The 24,808-nt window shown below is 35.4% G+C and overlaps 3 protein-coding genes across 8 annotated transcripts in view; all 3 read right to left on the bottom strand.

The window, feature by feature from the left end:
* Positions 1 to 4,358: 4,358 nt before the first annotated feature.
* On the bottom strand, positions 4,359 to 8,182 carry LOC145962750 (apolipoprotein D-like). Of its 4 annotated transcripts, none has more exons than XM_083084061.1 (5): positions 8,019 to 8,182; positions 6,796 to 6,914; positions 6,394 to 6,524; positions 6,059 to 6,238; positions 4,359 to 5,768 (listed from the first exon to the last, which is right to left on the bottom strand). In XM_083084061.1, the coding sequence occupies exons 2-5, from the start codon at positions 6,904 to 6,906 to the stop codon at positions 5,624 to 5,626; spliced, it is 567 nt and encodes a 188-aa protein (XP_082940187.1). In that variant the 5' UTR covers positions 6,907 to 6,914; positions 8,019 to 8,182; the 3' UTR covers positions 4,359 to 5,623. The 4 variants fall into 4 exon arrangements, with proteins under 4 accessions (XP_082940187.1, XP_082940184.1, XP_082940185.1 ...); XM_083084058.1 differs by lacking the exon at positions 8,019 to 8,182 and adding an exon at positions 7,391 to 7,475; XM_083084059.1 differs by lacking the exon at positions 8,019 to 8,182 and adding an exon at positions 7,260 to 7,396.
* Positions 8,183 to 9,412: 1,230 nt separating this feature from the next.
* LOC145962981 (apolipoprotein D-like) lies at positions 9,413 to 11,960 on the bottom strand. The gene is made up of 4 exons (XM_083084523.1): positions 11,778 to 11,960; positions 11,008 to 11,138; positions 10,359 to 10,602; positions 9,413 to 10,075 (listed from the first exon to the last, which is right to left on the bottom strand). The coding sequence occupies exons 1-4, from the start codon at positions 11,943 to 11,945 to the stop codon at positions 9,620 to 9,622; spliced, it is 999 nt and encodes a 332-aa protein (XP_082940649.1). The 5' UTR covers positions 11,946 to 11,960; the 3' UTR covers positions 9,413 to 9,619.
* A 1,682-nt stretch (positions 11,961 to 13,642) lies between these two features.
* Ken (zinc finger and BTB domain-containing ken and barbie protein) overlaps positions 13,643 to 24,808 on the bottom strand; it is a 36,313-nt gene continuing 25,147 nt past the window's right edge. Inside the window, exons 2-6 of one of the 3 annotated variants that reach the window (XM_083084521.1) lie at positions 20,254 to 20,544; positions 19,963 to 20,135; positions 19,337 to 19,558; positions 18,874 to 19,189; positions 13,643 to 18,573 (exon numbers count right to left, since the gene is read on the bottom strand). In XM_083084521.1, coding sequence (XP_082940647.1) covers positions 18,100 to 18,573; positions 18,874 to 19,189; positions 19,337 to 19,558; positions 19,963 to 20,135; positions 20,254 to 20,541 — 1,473 coding nt within the window. In that variant the 5' untranslated portion in view covers positions 20,542 to 20,544 and the 3' untranslated portion in view covers positions 13,643 to 18,099. Of the gene's footprint in view, positions 18,577 to 18,873; positions 19,190 to 19,336; positions 19,559 to 19,962; positions 20,136 to 20,253; positions 20,545 to 24,808 lie in introns of all 3 variants that reach the window. The other 2 variants (XM_083084520.1, XM_083084522.1) reach the window with 2 other exon arrangements.

Genomic DNA, 24,808 nt, shown 5'->3' on the forward strand with positions numbered 1-24,808 from the left:
CTCAAAAAGACCCGGCGTGGCGCTGAAAATGGATTCAAGCGCGCGCCGTTTGTTACCGCCTTTTACAACGTTTGCGGACACCGAGATGTAGTACGTTGCCGGAATCGCGCGTTGACAATTACAGTTCCCTCCATTTTGTACATCGAGGCGCGACAATTTTCGAACGCGCGATAAAAGGGAATTTTTTTTCACTTCGTCGCGCATATACCTGATGTAACAATGTTTCAACGAGACATTCGATACATCGCGGAATACGTGCGAGAGATATAGAGCTTCGATTACTCGGATCCAGCGTGGAATATAGCGCGATATATATCATCATGGGGTTTCGACGATGGGGTATATATCGGATTTGGTCTTTCGCTCGACGAGAGAGAGAGAATCGATCGGTTTGAACCAATCTGACCCCCGCGAGGAGACGCAAAGGGTTGAAAGTAGAAGAACCCGCGGGAATATGCGAGGGAAGCGGTGCGAGGAAGGGGGAGGGGCAGGAGAGGAACGCGAGTCTGAAAATAAGAAGATGTAGATAAAAGCGCTGGGGCTGCACGTTGGCCTAACAAGACTCAGGACTCAGGGGCTATTATCATAATTGTGGGCTGCAGGCAGCGGCTGTGCCCACAAACCAGAATGCCCCTTGTCTCATCTACCTTCGTCCTCGCCTTCTTCTTCTTCTCCTTCGCGTCTTATTCTTCTCCCTTCTGCCTCCGCCACTCGTTCCTCTTCTCTTTTCGCGGCTTTTTACTTAAATCTTCTCGTTCGCTCGCGCGTTTCGCGCGTCTCTTACCGATCTTTTACATGCGGAGACAAGTGGAGTGGCCTATAGATTCAACCTCGCTTTCATATTTCCATTTAAATTTAGAAAACAATGAATAATCCACGTAATGCGACGACATTAAGATCTGTGATATGAGACAAATCAGAATGTTTGAAGCAATGCCTCATCCATTAGACACATTAATGTATTATTTTTTAATATATAGGCAATTAAAACAATATATTTTCTAATATAAATAATATTGTCTAGCGATTGATGTTAAATTATAGAGCGATATTTTGAAATGATGCAAGTGACTTACACTGATAATAAGAAATGTGAATAACTATAATTACATTGCTTATACTATTTAAGTAAAATTACAGACGGACGGGATGTCTTCCATGTTTGTTATTAAATTCAGCTGGATATGACATGGATCCTTCGACGTGGACCACCCCGAATCCAGGTGAAATGCAAACAACCATGTTTCTCTCGCTCTTCAAAATGAGAACACGTGGAGTGAGTGTTTTCTGTGCACTCTCTTTTAATCTCGATATTTTTTTTGTCGTAAGAAAAATATGAGACATAAAAATATCAACTCGAGATGAGAGAGGAAAAAGAATATGTTTTATATATAATGCAATACTTAAAAATTTTTTTTTTCTAATTATATTAACAATTAACAATTAAATAATGAGAGGTAGTTTATAATAATTTTTGTTATTGAGAATATTTCTTAGCGTATCGTTTATGTAATATGTATAATTCGAGTTATATAAGATGTACATTTAATTTATCATTGCATAATAGAATCCAATTATTTTTTGCTTACAATTATATAGGGATATTTGCGTGTATTTACATCCTTTAATTATTAAAAGTGTATAAAAGAAGAATTGTATCGAGTATTTCGATGTGTTACATCGAAATGTTAAAAACTTGTTATTAACGATTGTATCTTGAGATTTTAAATTGATGCCCTACTTCTGATATCCGAATTTCTTTTCTTTAATTTATTACATCAATTTTATTTCATTATTCAATTTAAATTCTAAATAAGAGAGAGAGAAAATATAATTTCTTATTATTAATTCTCTGAAAATATATTATATAATACGTTATTCTACCTCTTTTCGAGAAATAAAATCAGAGCTAAATTTGAAACTAAATTTCTTAATTGATAACTTAGAATGTTGCAAAGTGTATTATGTAATTCCCTTACATATAACTCGGGAAACTTCATTGAAAGTTGAGTTCAGATTCAATTACAATTATAAATGCAATCATACTACAACGAAATTCTCAGTCTCGAATCCTCGTGTCTCGGATATTCCCGTTCTCCTTTTCCAGAAAGAAACGAGAAGTCAAGAGCAAACAGCAGGTGCACGATATAGAATATCTGTTTTCCTGTAAATTATGCGAAATAAGCAAATACTTCATCCTCAAATTGTTGCACGGTGTGTCGAAAGAGCATTTTTTTCCCATTTGCTTCCCGTGCACTCTTTCAGCGAGAGATGCCAGGGGCGTGTATGTTTGTTTAGCTTCGGTGTACCCTGTTATTAGGGACCGCTGCCCGTGCCCCTCGAAAACCGTAGGGCCCACGCCGAGATTTGGCCGCCGCTCGTGAGCCCGATCGTGTATCCCCTTCCGCTCTTTGCATCCTCATCGCCCTTCTTCCCTCCCCCTCCCCCTGCCCATCCTCCCTGTTTCATTTCGTGCGTAAAAGGAGTTCTCGAGAGGAAAAGAACGACGAGATAAATTCGGAAGGGGGTTCCACGGCTCCTAGCGGGCGTTCTTTGCCTCTATCTAGATCTTGATTTAGATTCTACGGCGTTTTAATTTATTACACAAGCGAGATGGCGACGATTATACGGAAAGACTATCTAACTGGAAAAAATACGCCAATTTTTGGCCGTATAAAAAGGCAGAAAATATGGCTTAATGAAGTAGAGGAATAAAAAAAGCAAAGCTTATATAAGGTATTAAAGAAAGGATACGGAAATTTTAATATGTTTCTCGACTCTTAAAAATGAAAAGGAAGATTTATTGCGGTATCTCAGTTTCATCTCATGTGTATATGGTACAGCGCAATTTTCATCCTTTTTAAAAAATGTTTTTTCAATTATTTTATTATTTAAATAAAATTATTTTATTATAATAATTTTATTTTATTATAATAATATTATTTTATTATAATAATTTTATTATTTAAATAAAATTATTTAAATAAAATAATTTACATGAGATGAAACTGAGATGCTGCAATAAATTTTAATACGTACTAAAGTATGAATTTAAATAAAATTTTTACATATGTAACGGGATGTGAAAAGAAATACATACGTACTTATTATTATGTATGTCCTATTAAAATGGTGTCTCTGCCAGGATTTATGCGATACGCGTTCACAGAGAAAGAAACTCATACGTTTTTACAGTGTGATTCGTGGGATTCGAGCGACTCCTCTTTCTCTCGATGCACAATGCATCCCTGATGGCATATCCTGCAGGTCCGCAATTGAATACTGTCTGTTTGTACGAATGGCACGTGACAATGGCCGAAAGCCCGGCCTCGCACGCGACCGCACCCCGTGCGTCGCTGTTATTTGTTTAATTTAAAGGTATTGTTGCGCGCGATGTTTTCGTCGGTCCGATTTATTTCGGCCATGATCATTTCCCGCATTTTTAACGTGGGAGAGGCGTCCGACGTCAGGAATACCGGGCATTGTTAGGTCCGATTTTGATTCACATTTGAGTGACCCGGCGTCCCCTCTCTCTCGTTCTATCTTTTTTTTCTCTTGTAGTTGATTATATTGCCCCGAAACTTTTACTACCCTATTAATGAAACTTTTCACGTAGCCATTCATTAGCTTCCTTCTCCAGCGCGATAAATAAAACACTGTACGTGCCATCAGTGCATGTATTATGTATGTAATATTATAAAGCGGATGCTCGCTCGCGTACGTAAATTATCGTTAACTTAATGGCCGATTAAATATTTCTCGTGTCGTTTTGCATAATTAAATTTTCATAACTGGTTTAAGAAAATTTTTCTTACCGACCAATTGTATCGGCTACTGAAGCGGTCGCGCTTGGATATGCTGCGCGATCTTGCAACAGAGATTCTGATACCTGCAGCTGAAACTTTTCATCCGACCAAAAACAACCAACCATGGGTAAATTCTCGTCACGATCAAGTGCCTCGATTGGCCCGGAGATAATTAAAGAAAAATGTCATTATCAATCATTTTGATTGCTTCGAAAATAACAAACATAAATGTTTTATCAAATAAAAATACTATTTGTTATCGATAACGGAAAGTTGTACAACAAATACTGTGAATTTACAACAAATATTGTGAAAGATAATAAAATAATAACAATATATTATATCATAAAGTAAAAAGATTAGGATTTAATCAAAAAAATATTTTTATGAATTATTTGTATTCGTGCATTCATGCATATATATGAGTTTAATTTATTATATCTATTTATAAGTATTAACTATGTAAATAGAAAAATAATAATATGCTACTATATAATGTATAAAAATGCAACTTTCCTCCCATGAAAATAATTATTAAACTATTAATATTAATTAATCAGAAAATAAATAAAATATTTAATAAAACTCTAGATTCTTTTTATCTTACAATTAAATTATTATGTTAACATTTCATAAGTTTACACATATATCAACGTAATAATCTTTTCCTCGAATAACTGCATTTCTGTTATCACTATAATTATTACTTTATCCGTTATATTTTTTAAGAGAGCATTAGCGTATAGCGGATTTTTCAAACTACGCAAATACCCGGAAGAATTTAACTGTATCTCGTCGGTGCCCACAGCCATGCGGCACACTCCCGGACTCGGTAATATTTCATCGAAGGATTCCAACATGATCGTTCGTCGGTGATTAAGTTTACGACACATCAGTAATTCAAATGAAATTATTATCTAAATTATTCTATACATAAAACTACTATATATTTTCACAGCAATCCAAATGGTATATAATTATTAAATGTATGATTGTAGTAATGTCAATGAAAAAAGATTCCTTTTTTCGCAAAATTTCTTATTTTTTGTAATTATAATTACTGGGAAAAATCTGTAGAAAAATATGGATAATAAATTAGATGAGATTATTTGATTTGATAAATAATATTTTTTCATTCAAAAATATTATAACAATTTTAAAAGTTAAGACAAATTGTCTTTCAGTCTTTTAGTGTTGCAATATATTTTTAATAAATAATATTATGTATAAACATGATATATTAAATGAACATTTAACAATTGTGAGTAACTATACTATAAAAAAAACAAATATAAATATAAACAAGTATAAACATAAAATGTACATATATCGTACATATTTGTATCTTAACACTTTGATCGCGAGATTATTTTATTACTCAGACGCTTCAGTATCTAAATATTGAAAGATGTTACTTTTTCTATTCTGTCTTTTATTTTTTATTTAATAATTATATATCAAAAAATAAACAAGTTAAAACTCATATCTCGCGTTTTCAAAGTGTTATCAATACAATTATAACCATATCTATTATATTTATAATGATGCTATATGTGCCCGATTAATTTATTAAATTCCTTCCTAAACTTCATTGTAAAAAAGTTTATAAGTCCATAAGTCTAAAAAGTCTATAAGTTAATTTTTTACACATATTGCGTTAAAAATCACAGATATGGAAAAGATTTTAAGTATGAAACATAACCACGCAGTATTCTGATTTTAATTAGATATTTCAAATTCATAATCTAAAGAATCATCGTAAAAAATATTTCATTCTTCACCAAACATTTTTCCTTGTAAATATATATAGACCATTCTTAATACGAAATCGGACAGTTTTTCTGATCTGTCCGAATAAAATATGCTCTGCTGATATTGTTTTTATCGATAACTTGGTAAGCTTTCTCTAAAACTGCAATTGGCGGCTTTGGTTCTCGTGTTAAAATCCAAACGTTTCGTACGCTGCAATAAAAATACATTTTAATTTCAAGAACTTAGCACAAAACTGTTTAATAATCTAATACCTTTGAGTTTTTCTTGATGATATTTAAAGTACATGAACAGTTTAAAAATTAAATCTTTCCTCCATTTAGATACACGAGAATATAAAGTTGATATTTAATGACAAAAATTAAGGAAAAGAACTTATATATTCAATTCCAATCAAATTTTGAAAATTCTAGCTTATTCTTTTTTTTTAACATGTTCTTTTCTCTCTCTCGTTTTATGAAACATCGTTAAATGAGACTTACTTGAACACTCCGAGATTTGTGCAGCTCCATACAACGCTGTATGACTCGTAATCTGTATCCAGAATCCAATAAGGCGCATCAAACGATAGTGGCAAGGATGGAAAAGTAACGGTTAATTTAGAATCATCGGATCTGCCAATTAACCTTCCAATGCCCTCGATACTCGATGCAACTCCAGTTCTAAGCAAAGCAGACAGAGCTTTATTCCAAATGGATAATTGCTGGCAACTATTCAACTGATCATTCTGCAATGCTGTTTCTCTCTTTCTCTTCTCTTTCTTTCTCTCTATTAATGACTAAAATTATTCTACGAATATGAACGTTATTATACTCACAATGATGAAATTTGCTTATTATTGATCTTCACCGTGTCATTCTCGTTCAGACTGTAATGAGCTGTCACACATTTTCCACTAAATTCGAACCACGCAAAGTATCTTTCGACTTCGTACCATTTTCCCAAATACTGAAAAAAAAAAGAAATATTTATGATATATTCTTATATTTCAACTTGAATTATAATTAATTTATATTATTAAAGCATTTAATATATTAAAGAATTTACATGAATTTTTTTTCATACGTAGAACATAATTAAAAGTAAAAAAAAATTTTTATTTTCGGACAGAATAATAATTATTACTTTATATCATAAAAACTTCATTATCACTTATGCATAATAATTTAGATAATTAATTTAAAGAATTATTAACCTTCGATATATTATCGATACTTACTTTATTAACGTCAAAATGTTGCGCTGCCTCCAAATTTGGACATGTACCCAAAAATGGTACTTGGGCCATTGCTGAATTTGCGATGATAACGATTACAAATATTCGTAACATTTTCTTCTCTGAAAAAAATGTATATTATCAGTCAAGTTTTCATTAGAAATATAGATGTGTAGAACGTAAAATTATTTTTACAACATAAACAGCAATCGATTTCAGCACTATATGTATGCAAATTAATTCAAATGAACAGATACTATCAAATTAATTTTAATTTTCAATTTATGATGTTGGAAGAGATTAGAATCTTCGATCCGTTATATTGTAGGAATATTACATTCTTTCTGTATTTGTTCGAGAGATACAAGATGCTGTAAATCTAATTTCAAACAAAATCTCGTATTTATCTCATTGAAATACTGTATGTATGCCGAGAATTGTTACTATAATCGTAGAAAATTGTTCACATTTCTAATCAAATGGTCGCTGTTAAAACGGCATAATTCAGATGACACTATATTTTTCTGCTTATAAGTTGCTTTACGTTGATTTTAGCAAACTTTTCGAGAATATTTTTCGAGAGTATTTCTCTTTTCACCTTTTTAAAGTACGCTCAGTCAGTCTACGTAACTATATTAGCGAAAAACTGAAAAGAAACAGGCGTGCACTCTTTTATATCGCGGTACATTTTTTTTATACTAATGACGTTATTTCTGCATGTCATATTTTATGATGTTTATGAATTGAATGTTTTGCTAGTTTTTATCATTCATATTATATAAACCCGTGTGTTGATTTCACTTATATACAAGCACTGACACATAAAAAAATGAGATAATATCAGATGAGATAATCATTTCGAGTAGTTATTTTTTTCACGATATTGTATAAACGATTTGAAATTCTAACAATGTCCCCATGTCTTTCTTAAGATGCCATAATATTAAATGTGAATCAAATATATGTACAAAAATTTTAATGCAGATGATTTAAGTTTAACCGATTTTAATTCTTATTCCTTCATCCATTCTGTTTATTTCGCGAAAATGATTATTTATGCAAATAGTTTCTGCTAGCAAAGTATTTGCAAGAAGTTCAACGAGACAAAGCAGGTGAATTGGAAGCTTAGAGCACAAAGGGGAGAGTGGAGGGAAGTAAAGAGTATCGATGATTACTTTACTATTTAAATGAGATACTTTACTTTACTATTTAAATGAGATACTCACCTGATGACCTTGATCGTATCCAGGAAAGAAATACGCGTTGAATGCCAATATGCGGAATTGAGGTATTCAATATACTCCTCGCGCGACGAACTGTTCGCAGGTGACTGTGCTTCTTATTCCTCACTTCGTGCTTGCGAAGACGGACTCGTTGACTGAATGCGTTTGGCAGAGTTCTGTCAGTTAGTGGGTCAATAACGGTACGTCCGGGGTTCAAGAAACCCGTCTCGAATTTGCCATTAACCAATAGATGATCACCGATTTCAAAGACACGTGAATTATTTCGCGATCGGGTGCGATGGACTGCTTTCGAAAATGCTCGATCATTTGCTGACAATCGCAAACAAAAATCAACGTCCCGAAAAAATATCTACAGCGATAAATAACATGTTAGTATTAACTTTTGAATAACTTAAAAAAGGATATTTCACTTCAGTTAATATAAAATTTGAATTGATTTCAAGTTCTATTACTTTGCGAATTAATCAACATTTATACGTCACAAATTATTACATTAGTCCTAAATAATTTTAATTACTTAGCTCTCATTAAATAAGAAAGAAACATGAAAGATAATCCTGGTTAAAGAAAGCACTATCGAGAAATATTTCCTTATGGATAAATTTTCAATTTGAATATTTTTTTATATTTTTATAAATACGAAAAAAATATGTATATATTATTCAAGTTTCTTATTTCTTCCTTTTTTTGATGAGTCGCTATGTATGTTAAAATGTTAAAATGTAATAAAAATATTATGTAAAATTTTATATTTTATTATCCATTTATCTAATTCAATTCTAATTCAGATTCTTCTAATTTTATTTGCATATTTGAATATGAAATATTTGATTAATTGTCAATATTTGGCATCACATCAATTTATTTATATATTGAATGATATTTTTCATACATTATTATTGTCGAAACAAAAAATCAAATTATTAATGATATGGAAAAATGTATCCGTTACGTGACCCGCTTATATTTGTCCACAATGAAAACGCCACGACATATTTAGCTTTTACTGGCATCATGTCGTGTGACGCATGGATTGAAAAGACTTTCCAAGAGTCCGTAAATCGTTTTCCCTCGCATAATATATTCGCACGACCCACAAATTATCACAATGCCCGTAAAAATCTTACACAGAAGAATGCTTTTAATAAAGTTACTTCTTCCATTAATCAAAATTGTCATTAATTAATCAAACATAATTATCTTTACATTAATTTACATTTAAATTACGCCGGCCATATGTTTGATAATTAATCGATTTTACTTACATACTATTCAATAAAGTGGAAGTGACGAAGACACAAAAACGAGCAAATTTTATTAAAACTTTTTTTATAACAATCTTTATTCTTTTTTAGTTTCATTTCTTTTTTTTTACATTTGTACGTAAGCCTATAAAACAAAGCGCCATGCCAACCCCATGTCCTCGAGCGACGACAACGCGCCTACGGGACAATGATTAATGATTTTGCTGTACTTAAGCGAGACTGGTTTACAAGGAGAAAACCGCTACGAGCCTAAGACCATCGAATAATCCCCGAATATGCCCTTGCTAAGCGCCAACTAACAGATCTCGTTAAATACTCCTAGACAGTCTTTTTCTCCGTCTCACTCGGATACTCGCTCTTCTCCTTCGCGCTTTCCGCGGCGATATCTTCTTTAACTTCGACAATGATCGTTTTAGCATGCACGTCGTCCTCCTCCTTTATCGTCTCGGCTATCTTTAGAATCCGTTCGGGAACGGTGTCTACGGACTGCTCGACCTTTACGGACTCCTCCGCTATTATCTTCGGGGCGTCGAGGGTCGCTTTCTCGGCCGAAATCCCAGCTTCCGGTTCTTCCTTCGCTTCGATGTGGGCATCGTTCTGGACGACGGCCGATTTAGCGTCCGATTCGGCCGTTTGCGAATTCTGTTCCGCTGGTTTTTGCGTGATGGGTTTCTCTGTTATGCGAGTATCCGCCTCCAGATAGGCGCAATCCGCCTGATCGGTTTTCACGAAGAACGTCTTTGATATCTTGTATTTGTCGAGAACGCCATAAGCCTGCGACAAAAATAAAAATTATGTCGATTATTAAGAAATAAGTACTTAGATTTTACATTAAGAATTTTATTAATTTTACATAATAATAATTACTAAGGAGTTAATTGGACGATAATTTCTTAGACGAGATAACTAAGCTATTTAGAATAATCTTTTTAAGATAAGAATAATAATAGTTTTAGCATATATGTATGTGTGTATGTGTGTCTTGTACATGTCTGATACATATCGTGGATTTTAAGGCGCGTAATATTTTAATGCATTTACTTTATTAAGCACATACCTTTTGAAGCACTTCTCCAGGTGGTATTCGTTGCCTCGTCATTACCCAGGCATTTTGCGCATGAACAGGACCGATACCTTGACAACTCCACAAAACGGCATACGAATCGTAATCCGTTTCGAGTACCGAGTACTTGGTTTCGGGTGTCAGTGGAATTGTAGTATATTTAACCTGAAGTTTACCCTCCTCGGCCTTGGAAGCTGCGGGTTTAATTTCGCCTTCCAGTATTCTCTTTACACCGGTACTAAATGTGTCAGAAATATTAATAATGAGAAATTCATTTGTCAAAAGAATGCGCGTCTATTAAATAATTAAACTAAAATTGCACAAAATCAAAGAATAATAGAAAAATTAATTTATTTTATTCATGTCCTTTCGGCATCGATAAAAATGAACACAGTCAATTATTAAGTGGATTATTAATTTTTAGAGGCCTTTCTTCACAATCGTTTTAAACACTTTCGCCGGAACCGCGATCAAAATGTTATCCTTGTATAAAATGTTAAAATGTTTATAATTAAACCTGACTTGAAGCTTTAAAACAGTGCTTGTTTGCCAGCCATGTTTTGATAGTTGGTCTCACTTACACAAAAAATAAAAAAAAATCGATTCGATTATTTGGAAATGGAGACGCATAGTGTATACTCACAAACGATTCGTGACTTGATTGCTCACGTGGTATCTACCATCGGTACCTTTGGTATAATTCGTCATGACGCATCGAGATACCACTTCGCTTAATTGGAAGTATCTCTCGGCTTCGTACCAAACGCCAAGAAACTGTAAAGTATCGAATATTCGAAAAGTTTAATCTTAATCATTACACAAATTTTTTTATTTAAATATTACCGATATTCGTAACATTATAATATATAAATAAATATTCTAGAATGACAGATCAAATTGTTGCATTCATATGTTAAGATTAACTGAAAACATATCAAGTCCATTATATGGAAATCAATATTAACGATGAGTCGCATAAAAATATCTGTGTCTGGCAAAAGAATCATAATGTTTACTATGATGGGCTATCAACGAGAAAAACAAAAAAATCATTTCTCTCACAATCAGACTGATGCCTGTTTCTACCAACGTCGTTTAACTTTCATCTTAGCTTAACTCACTCTTCGTCTCCTTCTAACTGTTCCTTTAGAAAAAGACAAAGGATGAGTTAAGCTAAGATTAAAGTTAAGCAACGTTGATAAAAATGGCCATAAGTGATATATATATTTTCCACCAACCGTTTAACGTACAAATTTAACACACAAAAAATATAATTGTTAATAATTAATATAATATATCTATAATATAATCTATAAATAAATCTATAAATGCATAATCGAAAGAAAGTGTAATATATTGAAAAAAAAATTAAAAAATGTAATAAAATATAAGCTAAATAATAAAATTACTCACCCTTTCCATGTCAAAGTTCGCCATGGGTATGTATTCTGGACAGAAGCCCAGATTAGGAATCTGGGCGCTGGCCCAGGCCAGGGTCGAAAGCGTTAGGATGATCTTCCCGAACATGTCTGATGGTGATCTGCCTCGAGTATCCGTCGGATTCCCAACCTTTATATACATTATAGCAGGAGCGTTGACCGAGCGGTCTTACCCCCTCTGTGTTACTCACATGTTGGTACTCTTACGGTACTCTCCGCGGCCCGAGAGCCTGGGCGAGCAGACGATGGTCATTGGTCAATGATGATGCGCCTACGAATATCTCTTGGCAAGTCCATCTTGGTCGGCGACAGCGACCAAGAACCAGAAATGCAAGATTATGCAACTTCAAGATGAACGGTACTTCCAGACCTATAGACACCAATCCCTTTGGGAATATTACTAGAGAGAGAGCTCTTTCCGCTACGTGGAAGTTCCTAATAATTTCCCGAATTAAATGATGCGTCGTTAACGGAGAAGAATTTCGACTCTTGATGTACCTCCAATTTAAATCATGCTCCTTAATTAAAGACAGTTGGAGCAGAAGCAATGAATGCTGGTAGACTTTTAAAACCTTCTACAATTTATAAATGTTGTACATTTATAATTTTTTTAAACAATCTTTCTTCTTCTTATCAAATTACAAATATTATCAAATTCAAAATAAATTTTAAAAAAATCATACATATTATAAATACTTGACATTATCTCGAATTAATTATAATTTTAATGTTGCGATAAAAGTTAACATAGTTTACTGAAATTTGATTGATAAGATCCAATTTGTCGACAAAACTTGCATACGTCAATTTATTATCATTGTTAAACATTTAAAAATCCACATATCGTTGAAATATCTCATGTCGAAAAAGTGCAATCAATGCATTAATCAATTTGCATTAATATAATAAATATTTATTACATGATTCCTTATGTGATGCACACAAATTGTGTTTACTTGTGCGTTCCATTACAAGCATCTATCTTCATCCCTTCATTCATAAAACCAGTTCCAGCGAGCTGAAACTTTGCATGAACGCGTATTTACGTGCGGAGCAGGTGCAGACCGATCCCTCTGAAAGGAATCAAAACGAAGAACGGAGGTTGTGTGTGTCGCAGTGTAATTATGCAATCGACACTGTCGAGATTGGATGTACATGGCATACGGCATCTTGCTGGAACGTAGCCCACTGGTAACGGGTCTCGCACTGTGTGTGCGGCTTTTCTTTTTATACAAAACCAGAGTCCCTCGCGGACCGTTAGCCAGCGACGTTGAGCCTCTCCTTTTTTTGTGGGATTCTTTTGCGAACCACGAACCGCTATGCGCATTTCGCGAAAATGACAATTAATGTTTTGATCTTGATGAAGGAGACGGTCTAATGTAATTAAAAGGCAACGCGACAGCTATTCCCGGTGTATTTAATCAGCGGCTTGAATCATTGAGTAATAAAAAAGTAGAAATTACTGGTATGTGACTCTGTAGCACGAAAATCTTACATGTGTAAAAGATTCTTTCTTTGCACTTTCATCTCCAAGGCATGCAATAAAATCTATTGTTTTAATGTCAATGTATTTTTCATCAAGTATCATATAACACGAACTTTCTCTTCTTTTCTAATTGTGTGTATAAAATAATTTTTTTAAATTTTATTTTAAAAGTTTTTAAAAAATAACATTTTGCGAAGGAGTTTTCAAAATTATTATCTTCTTTAATCAGAATGAATCAAAATTATTAAAATTATTTAATATCTAAATTTGAAAAAGCAATTTCTGTTTAAATATAGAGGGTTTCATGATGAGGGTTTTAGGATGAGAGAAGGAAAATCGATAATACATATTAGTTCGATTACGCTCGCTTTCTTTTATCTTGTTGTACACAGTGTTTCCATCTGAATTAATTTATTTTTCGTAAACCTATGAACACTAAGAAAGCACACGAAGCTCGCGCCCCGCTTGGAAAATGCTTAAAATCTACAAAGTTTCACCCGGATGCCCGAGATGAGGAAAAGAAGACGCTATCTTCGCAAAACGGTGATGAAGAATCATAGCAAATCAACATTTTTCTCTGTTTTTACAAAATTATATGCCAATTTACACATCCTTTAAATCTTTATCTATTCTTAAATCACTCAACTTATCATTCAACCGATTTGGCATCGAATAATCCTAAGTGTTTCTCTACATTTCCGATCCACTTGCCTGTCGAAAGCGAAGTCGAATTCGAGATCTTTGTCTTTCTTTCTTTTTTTCCCTCGCCGGACACGGTTTCGAGAGAGACATCCGGATGTGTGGGCGCGCTAAACATAATTAATTAACAATAAAATAATCTGTAATGCATAATCCTAGTGCGTTTATACGGCTCGAGAAGAGGGAACGATCGAAAATCGGGAGCACGTGATAAGGGTGGAAAGGGAACGGTGAGATAAAGCCGATCGCGTTTATTTAATTATTATAGGCGACTCGCAAGATCATCCCTCGATCGGTTTCCTCCCGCCTTCGCGATTGCAAAGATTCTTCCGGGTCACATCGAGAGCCCGCGACGGGCCGATCACGGGAACGACGCGACACCGCGCGCTAAATAATAATTACTTTAGCTTTATTATCATTTAGTATCACATTACGTTCACTGTGTTTTGTGCTGGCCATTGTCTGCCTGGCTTTGCGAGAGCGCACACCACCCCTCTAACCTCGCTTTCTGCTCCATTACGATGTACATACGCGTCTTCGTCACGAGATATTCTCGTGATGACGGAAAAAAGCGGTAGAATAAAGAAGACATACCGATCGATTGGTCTCCACCCCGAGCGATTGCGATTTTTTATTTTTTTATTTTACAAGAATAAACAGCAACTTCGATCGCGATCGTGTTTCCCGCGCTTCGTTTGACAGATGATATGACTCTGAGACGGAAAGAAAAATTTGCATCTTTGCGTAATTTTTACCTAGACACGACTATTTACTTAAAATTCAGTTGAAAGATAAATTTACTGTCATTAGCATACATCAATATTAAGCGTTCTTTTACTTTCCTACTTTGTTTATCTCCGCGTTGTAATCGATAACATATCTATGCAGTTAAGTATATATTAAGATTGTAATATCTTTCAAGTACAATTGTGTGCGCGCCGTTTAAAACTTACGTATAAAAAAATCTTGTTGTCCAAAATGTCACGTATTGCTTTAAAAACTAAAATTGCATTTGCTGTGTAACTAATCTTATTTGACAATTTTTGTTGAAAATGTCTTTGGTGTGAGCATATCGAAGCGTTACACTTCGCTAGAGAACAGTTACTTTAATTTTTAGATCCCTTCAATTTTTAGATTTTTAGATTTATAATACACGTATCTTGGTATCTTGCTCATTTTGCGATTCCTCACAATTACGATTCGATCAATTGCTGCATTAAAAGTAGTCTTTATACTTTCGTATATATGCACATATATGGAATGTGTATTCACATTGAAAATAATAAGTTTTCAGATATGTCTCTCTCGTCAATCGACCAATTCATTTTTTCTCGTCCTTTAAAGTCACATTTTCGAGTATCATCGAGGTGGTTTTACAAACTTTTAAGGAGCAAAAAAGAGGCCGAGGCCCTTCTTCAAGGCACCTTAGGTAATATAATGCCTACCTAGAGAAGAAAGAAAAAAAAATATGACGTCCTGCGTCAAACAAAAATGAAATTATAGAGAGAAGAAAGCTACTTACAACGATCTAACTAGCCTTAACGAAAAGTTGAATTTAACTCGAATAAATCTTAAAATCTTGTACGTGAACTCATTAACATTTTTTTCATTTCCTAAGCGAGCTCATTATCGTCATCTTAAACGTCTATGTCCCTTAAGACTATGAACACATGAAATCACTGCCCAATCGACCAATTTGGACCCATTTGACAAGGCACTCGAGTCGCTGAGTTACATACCGAAGGGTAAAACCATGAATGAGGATATGAAGAGGATATGGAAAGAGGCGACGATGTGGAAGACGGGACTTTAGAAGACAGAGTATTAACACAACGTCGACGTTTACTAGATATTACAATAAATTGCATCAATAATTTATAAACATCGTAAACGTGTCTTCCGATTCGTGTTCGCCCATAATATTTTCTTCCCTCGTCGTGCTTTCCCCTTCTCGTTTCGTGATTTCCCATTTCTCTTTATTTATACCGTTTCAGCATCCCGACGAGATACTTTCATGTATGTTTGCGATCAAAACCGTACAGCGACTAACTACGTACGAGCAGTTAGTTGAAGGCGATTGGTGGGCAGGACACCTAAGATCTACCTAAGACAGAAATCGGTGGAAAGTCGGTTGGTCCCTTTGCGATAAGTGTGAAATAAATAAATTCTAGTCCGTCTCTCATTTTCCGCTCGTTCCTATTTAACATTATTTACATCGTGAGATTAGTGTCGCACGCGGGCTGAGGTAAAACGGGACGTCTTTCCGGATGCCGCGTGCGCGATTAAAATAAAATAACAACAAACAAGACGCGACAAAGAGACGGCGCTTCGTTCCTACAAGCTCGTCAAGATTTGGCGCGTGATAATAATTGACCCCCGTGTTCGTTCATTATCATTCTTGTACTTTTTCCAGATTATGTTCGACGATCGTGTTCGACATGTACGGACGACGTCGAGCATTAACAAAGGTGTCTTATCAAACTTATTGCTTATGCGTAACGATGAGATACTTTCTGAAAAGTCGCAACCGAGCGACCTTAGTATCGAGAAGATTTTTTTTTCACTTGTGTAAAATCGACTCTTTATCCTCGTTATTCTTCAAAGGCGCTTCTCCGGTGCTGCGTGCCGTTCGTCTTCGAAGAAAATGCATAATTTTTCATCTGCGTCTTTCTTTAAATATTACATAAATATTAGACATTACACGCAAATTTATCTGAACCGAAAAAAGTTCTGTACGTACACCAGATACAATTTATGTTTTAACAGGTTGTACCAATGTTTGGCATACTTAAAGCGTGAGCATTGTATGCAGATATTTGTGTATCGTGAGTGTTAATTACTTGAGTAGATGGCAACGTGCTGTTTAACGCTCCAAAAAGTATGTATTTAAATTTTCATGCAAGAGTGTTTTTTATATCTAATATCAATAGATATAAAAAACTCTCGAAGAAAACATAATAATTTTGAGAACTGTGTAAATTATATATGTAAGAAAAAAAAATTTATAATATCATTCATTAATACACATATTATCATTAATTAATATATAAATTCTCTCTAATAGAAATTTATTATATTAATTTATAATATATTATAGCCACATATATATTATAGAATATATATTATATTAATATATATTACAATATAATATAATATGTTTTTATGCTCTAGTTGCGTAATATATAATAAATGATATTTTATAAATCTGATTAAATTGTGCTGTGTTTTTTGATAGTTAAAGATTTTATAACAGATATAAAAACCATTCCTTTTTGATTAAATTCTTTTTCTTGTCTCTTTTAATATTGATTAATATTAAATTGATTAATATTAAATATTGATTAATATTGATATAAAACATGTATAAATATATACATTTAAATAAGAGAAATATATTATTATTTCTTTGTAATTAAGAATTACGATGCACGAATATCTATAAATAATGCACCTTGAATATATCAAAAATTGATTTTATGTGGTAGGGCATAATATCTGGTGTACATTTCTTCGTTAAGACGACGGCACAACTTTACAAATATTATTTTCAAAGGAAACAATTTGTGCGTTCCTAAACTTTCAAGTGTAATTCATAACAGTATCTAATCAAAGAAAGCAAATTATAATATTTAGAAATAAATTCTTGTTTCAATCTTTGTGATAAAATAGTTTTTGGATATAAATCGCTCTTGTTCTTGCCTTGCTTCCGCACTTTACTTGTAATGAAGGCACATATTACTTTTTATTATATTCACAGATCAAAATAACTCTGTGGCTGGACTATCCAAAATTAATATGTAAATTAAGTTCGTTGCTTTTTTGACGGTATGATAAAAAGTTTTAGAAAAAAGAAATTATTTCTCGAAATATAAAGATCACGCATCCATTTTTAAACTATAAATGTTTTGTACAATAATTTAAAAAAGATTCCTGAGTGATAATTTTATGGATGTCACAGCCTGTAACTTTTAAAATGATCCGAATAAAAGTCGAGTGTCTCGATCGCGTCATTAAATAAAAATCCTAGGAGCGTCGAGAAGCCTGCTCCAAGGATTCATCATTGCGCGCTCGAGGAGCACTCTTCAGCACCGGATGGCCTTTGATCTTGTCGCTATTCGTGATTGTACTCGCGATGTAGATTTCTGCTGAGCAGTAGATTATTGTGCGGCCCCGAGAGATGCCTGATGAGGTCCTGCAGATTGACGAAGTTGGACGACGAGCAGAAGCAGCACGAGAACGTATTGTCCGGAGCAGCTATCACGCCACGGTGCACCGAGCAGAGATGCTTCAGTAGATGCGCCTTCTGCTTGAACATGGCAACGCAGAGTCTACACGCGAACGGCTTCTCGCCCGTGTGCACTCGCAGGTGAGTCTTCAGGTTCCACGACATGCCGAACTGCTTGCCGCAGTAGCTGCACCGGTATTCACGTACGGGGGTGGACTTGGGCGGGTCGTCCGTCGACGGCGGCGGCGGTGGTGCTCGGGTGGGTGGCATGGCCCAGGTACCCCAGGGTGGCTCCAGGGCCGCCGCCGACGCCGGATCGGCGCTCGGCGGTCGATGTGACGGCGATGTCGCCGACCTATCCTGCTGCACATCAATTGCCACTTGTTAATGACGGAGAAATTGCGGATTTATCATTGAAGAGCTTTTATGTGAACTGGAGTAAGCATCTCGCGAGCACGTGATAACGAATCACAATTTCGTCTATTGACGAATGATATCTCTTATCAATGTTTGCATCTCGAAATAAAGATTGTAACGATTCAATAAAAAGAACACCGAATTTATTATTGGAGAAGCTAATCAATCACGAGTTTCTTGAAGATATGATTAATACTGATTAAGATACATATAAAAAAATAATAAATGTTAAGCGTAGCTTACCGGGTACAGTGGCGCGTAGCTTACCAGGTACGGTGGTGCCGAAACGCTTAGCTGATGTGGCGCCTGCAATCTCCTGGGCGTTTCGAATCCAGGATTGAAGGGTACGAAGGCAGGGTTTTGCGCGGGAGCGTTGTGGAAACCTGGCCTTCGCTTGCGATGAGGCGTCACGACGTACGCCTCCGCAGGTGGGATCGGTATCTCCTCGGGTTTCCTCTTCCCGGCTTCTAAGCCTAAAGCCAGCCGCGCCACCAGCTGTCGCTTCCTCTCTTCGGCTTCCTCGAGAGATTCTCGCCTTTCGAATATCTGCTTCTCAGGCCTGCGACCAAGTCAAATCGTTTTTAACAATTTCCGTCAATTCTTTGTACCTCATGAAACGACTACGATAGCTTCATACGCTAGCATTGAAAACGATAGGACTGTTGCGTAATACTAAGATCAATGTGTGCGTGTATATAAGCCTGACCTGTGTACATCATGCGAGCCGTCGCTCGTGACGGAAGCGCCGGAATTGAGACTCAAATTAACAGGATCGGAGCTATCCCTTCTTCTAGGAGCTTCTATGTTGCTCTCTCTGTTGTCCAGAAGACTCTCGCCTTCCACACCTTCCACATCCACTTCCGGCTCCTCCTCGCAGCCTTCCGTTTTAATAAGAACGGAGCAACAGTCCGCGAGATTATTGGACTGTCTGAAAGACATGATATTTTTATAATACAACATAATCATCTGATATTACATATACATTATATACAAGTTTAGAGAGACATATTAGATTTATTTATAAACGTGATAAAATATTAAATGATATAAAGCATAGAAAAACAGTATCATTAAAATAACAATTTCAAAAGAATTATATAATAAAATAATATATTAAATAACTCATTGCTCAAAAAATTCAAGAAATAAAATAAAGACTGAAAAAGACTGTTTAATTATTGTTATAATTATTTTGTTTTATAAAAGTCACAACTTTTTTTTAAAAAAAGACATTTATTTAAACATTTGTTTCTCAATTAATTCCAATAATAGAGAAAAGTTTGATACTATATTCTTTTTTATTTTCGCAAACTTGATAAAACATATCCCAACCTGCCATCATATTGGGATTCATAACTGGAACTCTCTTGCCCTTCTGAAGGCTGTGGAGTCGATATTCTTTCGGGATCAGAATTACTAGAAGTTTGAGGTTGATTCGGCCCAAATAGCTCCGAATTAATTTGTAGAAGCTCGAAAAGCTCCTTCAACGGTGTAAGCTCTGTCGACTAAACAGCAAAAGATCCTCTTATTAAGATTTCGCTTAACGCTTTCCTTCAGGTACCTAATATTTTTCTACAGTGTTACATTGCACGCGAATAATTTTTCTCTTTCTAAAATTCGTACCGGTATCAGCGCTTCTCCGTTGTACAAAAACTCCAACAAATGATTCAATTGAGTCTTTCGGACGCCAGACAAGTGAACCACATGGTCCAGAACAGGATTCCGAAGTAGACTAGCTAAAAGGGGACTCGCCGCTGCCAAAACGACGCGATGGGCCTTCACGACAGACCCATCGTCGCATGCCAGGGTCACGTCCACGTGACGGTCCCCGCTGTACCAGGCCCCGACCTCTGCGGCCAAGGTCGCTGGATGTTTCCCATAGTGGAGGGTCAGGAGACCGTCAGTATACATCGTCTGAAATAAGAATAAAAAGTATTAATATTCATTTACCTCGAAGATTAGATTTGTCTTCCACATCAACTTAAAATCTGTTAAATATGTTATACATCATCCAAATAATTAGGACAAATGAATAGATTTACTTCTTGGTAAAAAAAGATGAAATCATAATTTTTTTTCGCGTAAGTGAAATTATGTTATAAAAAGTTCATCCCGCGTCCTTAACCCAATAAGCGGTTTTGCCGCCTCGCGTGTTACGAAGACAGCTTCGTTACACTAATTTCCTCCTTTCGTGTCTTGGCTCTCTTAAGAAACGACGGAAGAGACACTGACGTGTCACAAGATCATGTTTCTCACGTTTCTCTTACATCTACGCAGCTCTCGGTTGACCACGTCAAACATGTTTAATAGTGCCAATTATCTAGTTAGACAGATAATTTAAACCTCTCACGCATTCTTTTTTACTCATCTGTGAATATATTTAATCATATTCGCCATTACCCTGGAAATTTACAAAGACATGTTTATAAAAAATTAATATTTCATACATTATTAACCGAATCGAAGAAATATAGGAGGAGTTCCCCTAGCGCCGGACGGCACCTAGTACCGGACCATATGTCATATCTATGCGAATAAAAACGCGATCGGGTGGTAATTTCGGTGACAGGGCGGAAAAAGTATAGTGATCCACGTACAGGATGCGACACACTCCAGATTTGCATACGCAAGCTAAGGGGACTGTTAATCGATGCGTTTGAAGATAAAACGTTGCATTGTATAATTTAGAAACAGATCATACTTACGAAGATTTGTTGTCTACAATACATGTTCTTGTATTATGAAGTATTTTGATAAATAGTTTTCAAATATCTATGTGTTTTTTGCATAAAGTAAACTAGTTTTTACGAATTCGTTATTTTTTAATACATTTTTTGTCCTCTGGCTCGGACAGAATATTTTGTTCTAATCTTGCCAGATACTAAAACTGTCAGTATTGCATGTCTGTGAAGAAATAAGTTTAAAAAGAAGACGAATCAATCAAAGAAGATAAAGAAAACTAGAACACTAACATCTAAACATACAAACAATGATACTACCTGTGTAGTTTGTCTAGAGAACAATGAAAAAGATTAAATTCAATACTCCAGCTGCTAGGAATGGGCTCACGAGGCATATGCTGATATCCCTGAGTGTTCTGATAATTATATTTGTGATCATTATAAATTATTTTGAAATTATACGGTGTTTAGGGGATCTATTTTAACCATGTCCGGTACTAGGCGCCACTTCAAGATCGTACAAAATTTTATACCAAAGTTTGACACTGATTTAAATATTATATTATAAAAAAGTTGATTATTCCGTTCATTTATTCTCATTTCTAATATTGTTAACTAATAATTAATGCAAAATATAAAAGAAATAAAATACATTTTTTTAATTTATCTACAAAACACCTTAAGTGTCCGCTACTAGGGGAACTCCCCCTATATCTTCTTTATAAAATTTTTACTGCATTTATTACACTTGACTGCTAATTATAGCGCAATAAATGTCCAGTAGAAGTCCACAAATGTTCACAATTTCAATATATTTTCATTTATAATATACTTAATAGTTACATAATAAATTGAGACGTAATCGTATAATTTTCAAAGCCAAGTAATTTATGAACCTGTCCCCTAGCTCTGAGAAAAATCCATTAATACATTGTTAATTATCTGTTAATATAAAGGACTTCTTACTTGTTTTGCCAAAGAATTCGGCTTGCTTTAGAATTTCCTATCATAGTGTCATTAATGAATCGATAATTCGCCCCTAATTAGCTGTTATTTCAAAAACAAATTAATAGGTTGTTATTACAACATAATCGTCTAACAGTAAATCGTTGAGAAAACATCTGACTAATACGATAACGATCGCGCAAGAAGTATCCCATTCATCCGTATCCTAAGATTTGCAACAGTTTAATGCGGCCACGGCTAAGAATTGAGAATTAACGGCTGATCGAGCATTCCTTCGGTTTCTCAAGGGAAGCCCGGAGAGAGAAAGTTCGGTTTCACGACGGTTCATTCTCTCAAGGAGCCAGAAGTATAACTAATATTATGAAACCAACGCTATAAACATCGACAAATTCCGCAATGTCAAAGTATGTGTAATCACATTGAAAAAAATACATTCGGCCAGCTACCCACAAACTTTCATTTCTAGTGATATTTCCGAGAGAGAAAGAGAAAAAAGAGTAAATAAAACACATAAGAAAGATACATCTATCGTTATATTTTTCTAGTTTAATGTGCAAACGATACTCGCGAGGGAATGATCTTATATTGTTGTGTGTACGAACAGGCATAAATTATGTAAATGTGCAATTGAAAATTATAGAGCGGCAAGATGTAATGGTATGTAGCATGATCTAAGAGCACATCTTGCGCTGCCATGACCTTCAATCGATTGTCCGATCAAATTCGAAAGGGAAGGCCTTGGATAAGAGTTACGAAGACGATCCGTCGTGAAATACTAAATCGTCGAAAGTAACGTAGAGTGGGTTCTCCGAGCCAATTGACATTAAGCATGCGTATAGATTTGCAGCCGGGCTCCACCGTCTATTCATTCTTAGATAACGCCTCATCGGAGTGAATTCCTTTCATATTAGACGTCATAAAGCGCCGCCGTTACGTAACTGAAAAATTTACATCCGCCTGGCATCCGTGCTTGCATAAGAAAATAATTTCGCTGGAAACCTTGGTACGCAACATAGACTGTCAATGGAGAACGATACATCGCTAGCAGGCTTTTAAATCATTCGATCATCTCATTAATATTGCGAAATAAAAAGATCGGTATGAAAAAAAAAAACATTTTAAAAGAAAAAAAAAGACAAATTAATCTTAACTTTTTTCATCCTGCGACGAGGTGTACGATAAACCAAAAAGAAGTATTTCGTAATGAGATCTTCGCGTGCGAGTGTCGCGCCATATCACGAGGATGTATCACGACGCTGATAATTATCTTCAAAAGAGAGATTTAAAAAAAAAAACGATCTAAAGAGAGGAGAAGGCGAGTCCTTCGGGTAAGAGTTACGACGGCCATCCGCGCGCTCGCTCGCATACACAAGTGACGTCTCGCCAGCCGTGATACACGGAGAAAATCGCTAAATAAGGTAATCATTGCTGGACACCGCTGCCGCAGCTGCTGGTTAATGCTAGTAAGTAGCGGCTGAAGTTCAGGGTCGATCCGTGCTTGGCCGGCCGGATTACGTTCGCGCTTACGCGCTCACGTTCTTCTTTCTTCTTCTATTTGGGCCTTGAAGAGTTGCCGGGCAGGGTCTCGTGCCGAGCGCGCGCGCGCGCCTTGCCATGGACGTAACAAATGACTGGACGGAGTGTTACCCACTGCCTGCCGCGGTTGAAGCGTAAGGGGAGAGACACTAAGTATGTGTGCCATATCAAGTCTCTTAGCGCGCATCAGTCCGATGGCAGCGCAACACGATGAGCGTGATTCGGATGCCGAAAATTGATCCTTATAAGGTCGAAGTCCACCGGAAAGTCGATGTAAGGACCTTACCTGCACCACAGGAATTTGAATTCACCAATTTCAAGTCTTACATCAATCGCACTTCGTTCTTGATATCAAGACGATGGAATCAAAGAACTACGTCACCTCTTCCAGTATCCACCTGGTTTCAATTGAATTTAGCGAAATTATCGATTTCAAATTTGTCCAGAGAGCATTAAAGTGTTTTAAAGATATTAAAAAAAATGTAGAGAATGTTTTTTTTTTAGACACGCGTGTTGTTGGGGTTGCCATCAAGCTCCATCTGTTAGATGAGATCAGGTATAAATTGCCATCTCTCCCTGTCCGTCTGACTTTACCTCCATTATTTAAAAATCTATTTTATATTTTATCAATTATATTTGTATGTTGCGATATAAAAAACTCATGCTACTCAAAGAAGGTAGAGTTGAAATGGCGCGCTTTTACCAGTCAAGCCGCACCTTTCGCTCTTGTGTGTGCTGTGCTCTGCTGCGCCGAGAACAAAACTGCCTCTAAAATCGAGTACTCCGATATTCGGTGCCGGTAAGCCATACGAGATCTCATCTTAACGTCAGTTGATACTCGGCGAGATACTACGAGAGAGAAATTTTAATATACAATAATAAAAACTACAAGACATTTGATTATGAAACACATTTTAATTTAAAAAAAACAGTTGCAAAAATAATCATTTATGATGCACTATAAACAATGACAATTTTATTAAATATTATTGCAT

The sequence above is a fragment of the Camponotus vicinus genome, unplaced genomic scaffold, assembly GCF_025532165.1.
Source record: "Camponotus vicinus isolate PSW18456_S1 unplaced genomic scaffold, iyCamVici1.0 SCAF_12, whole genome shotgun sequence".
In the NCBI taxonomy this organism is placed as follows: domain Eukaryota; kingdom Metazoa; phylum Arthropoda; class Insecta; order Hymenoptera; family Formicidae; genus Camponotus; species Camponotus vicinus.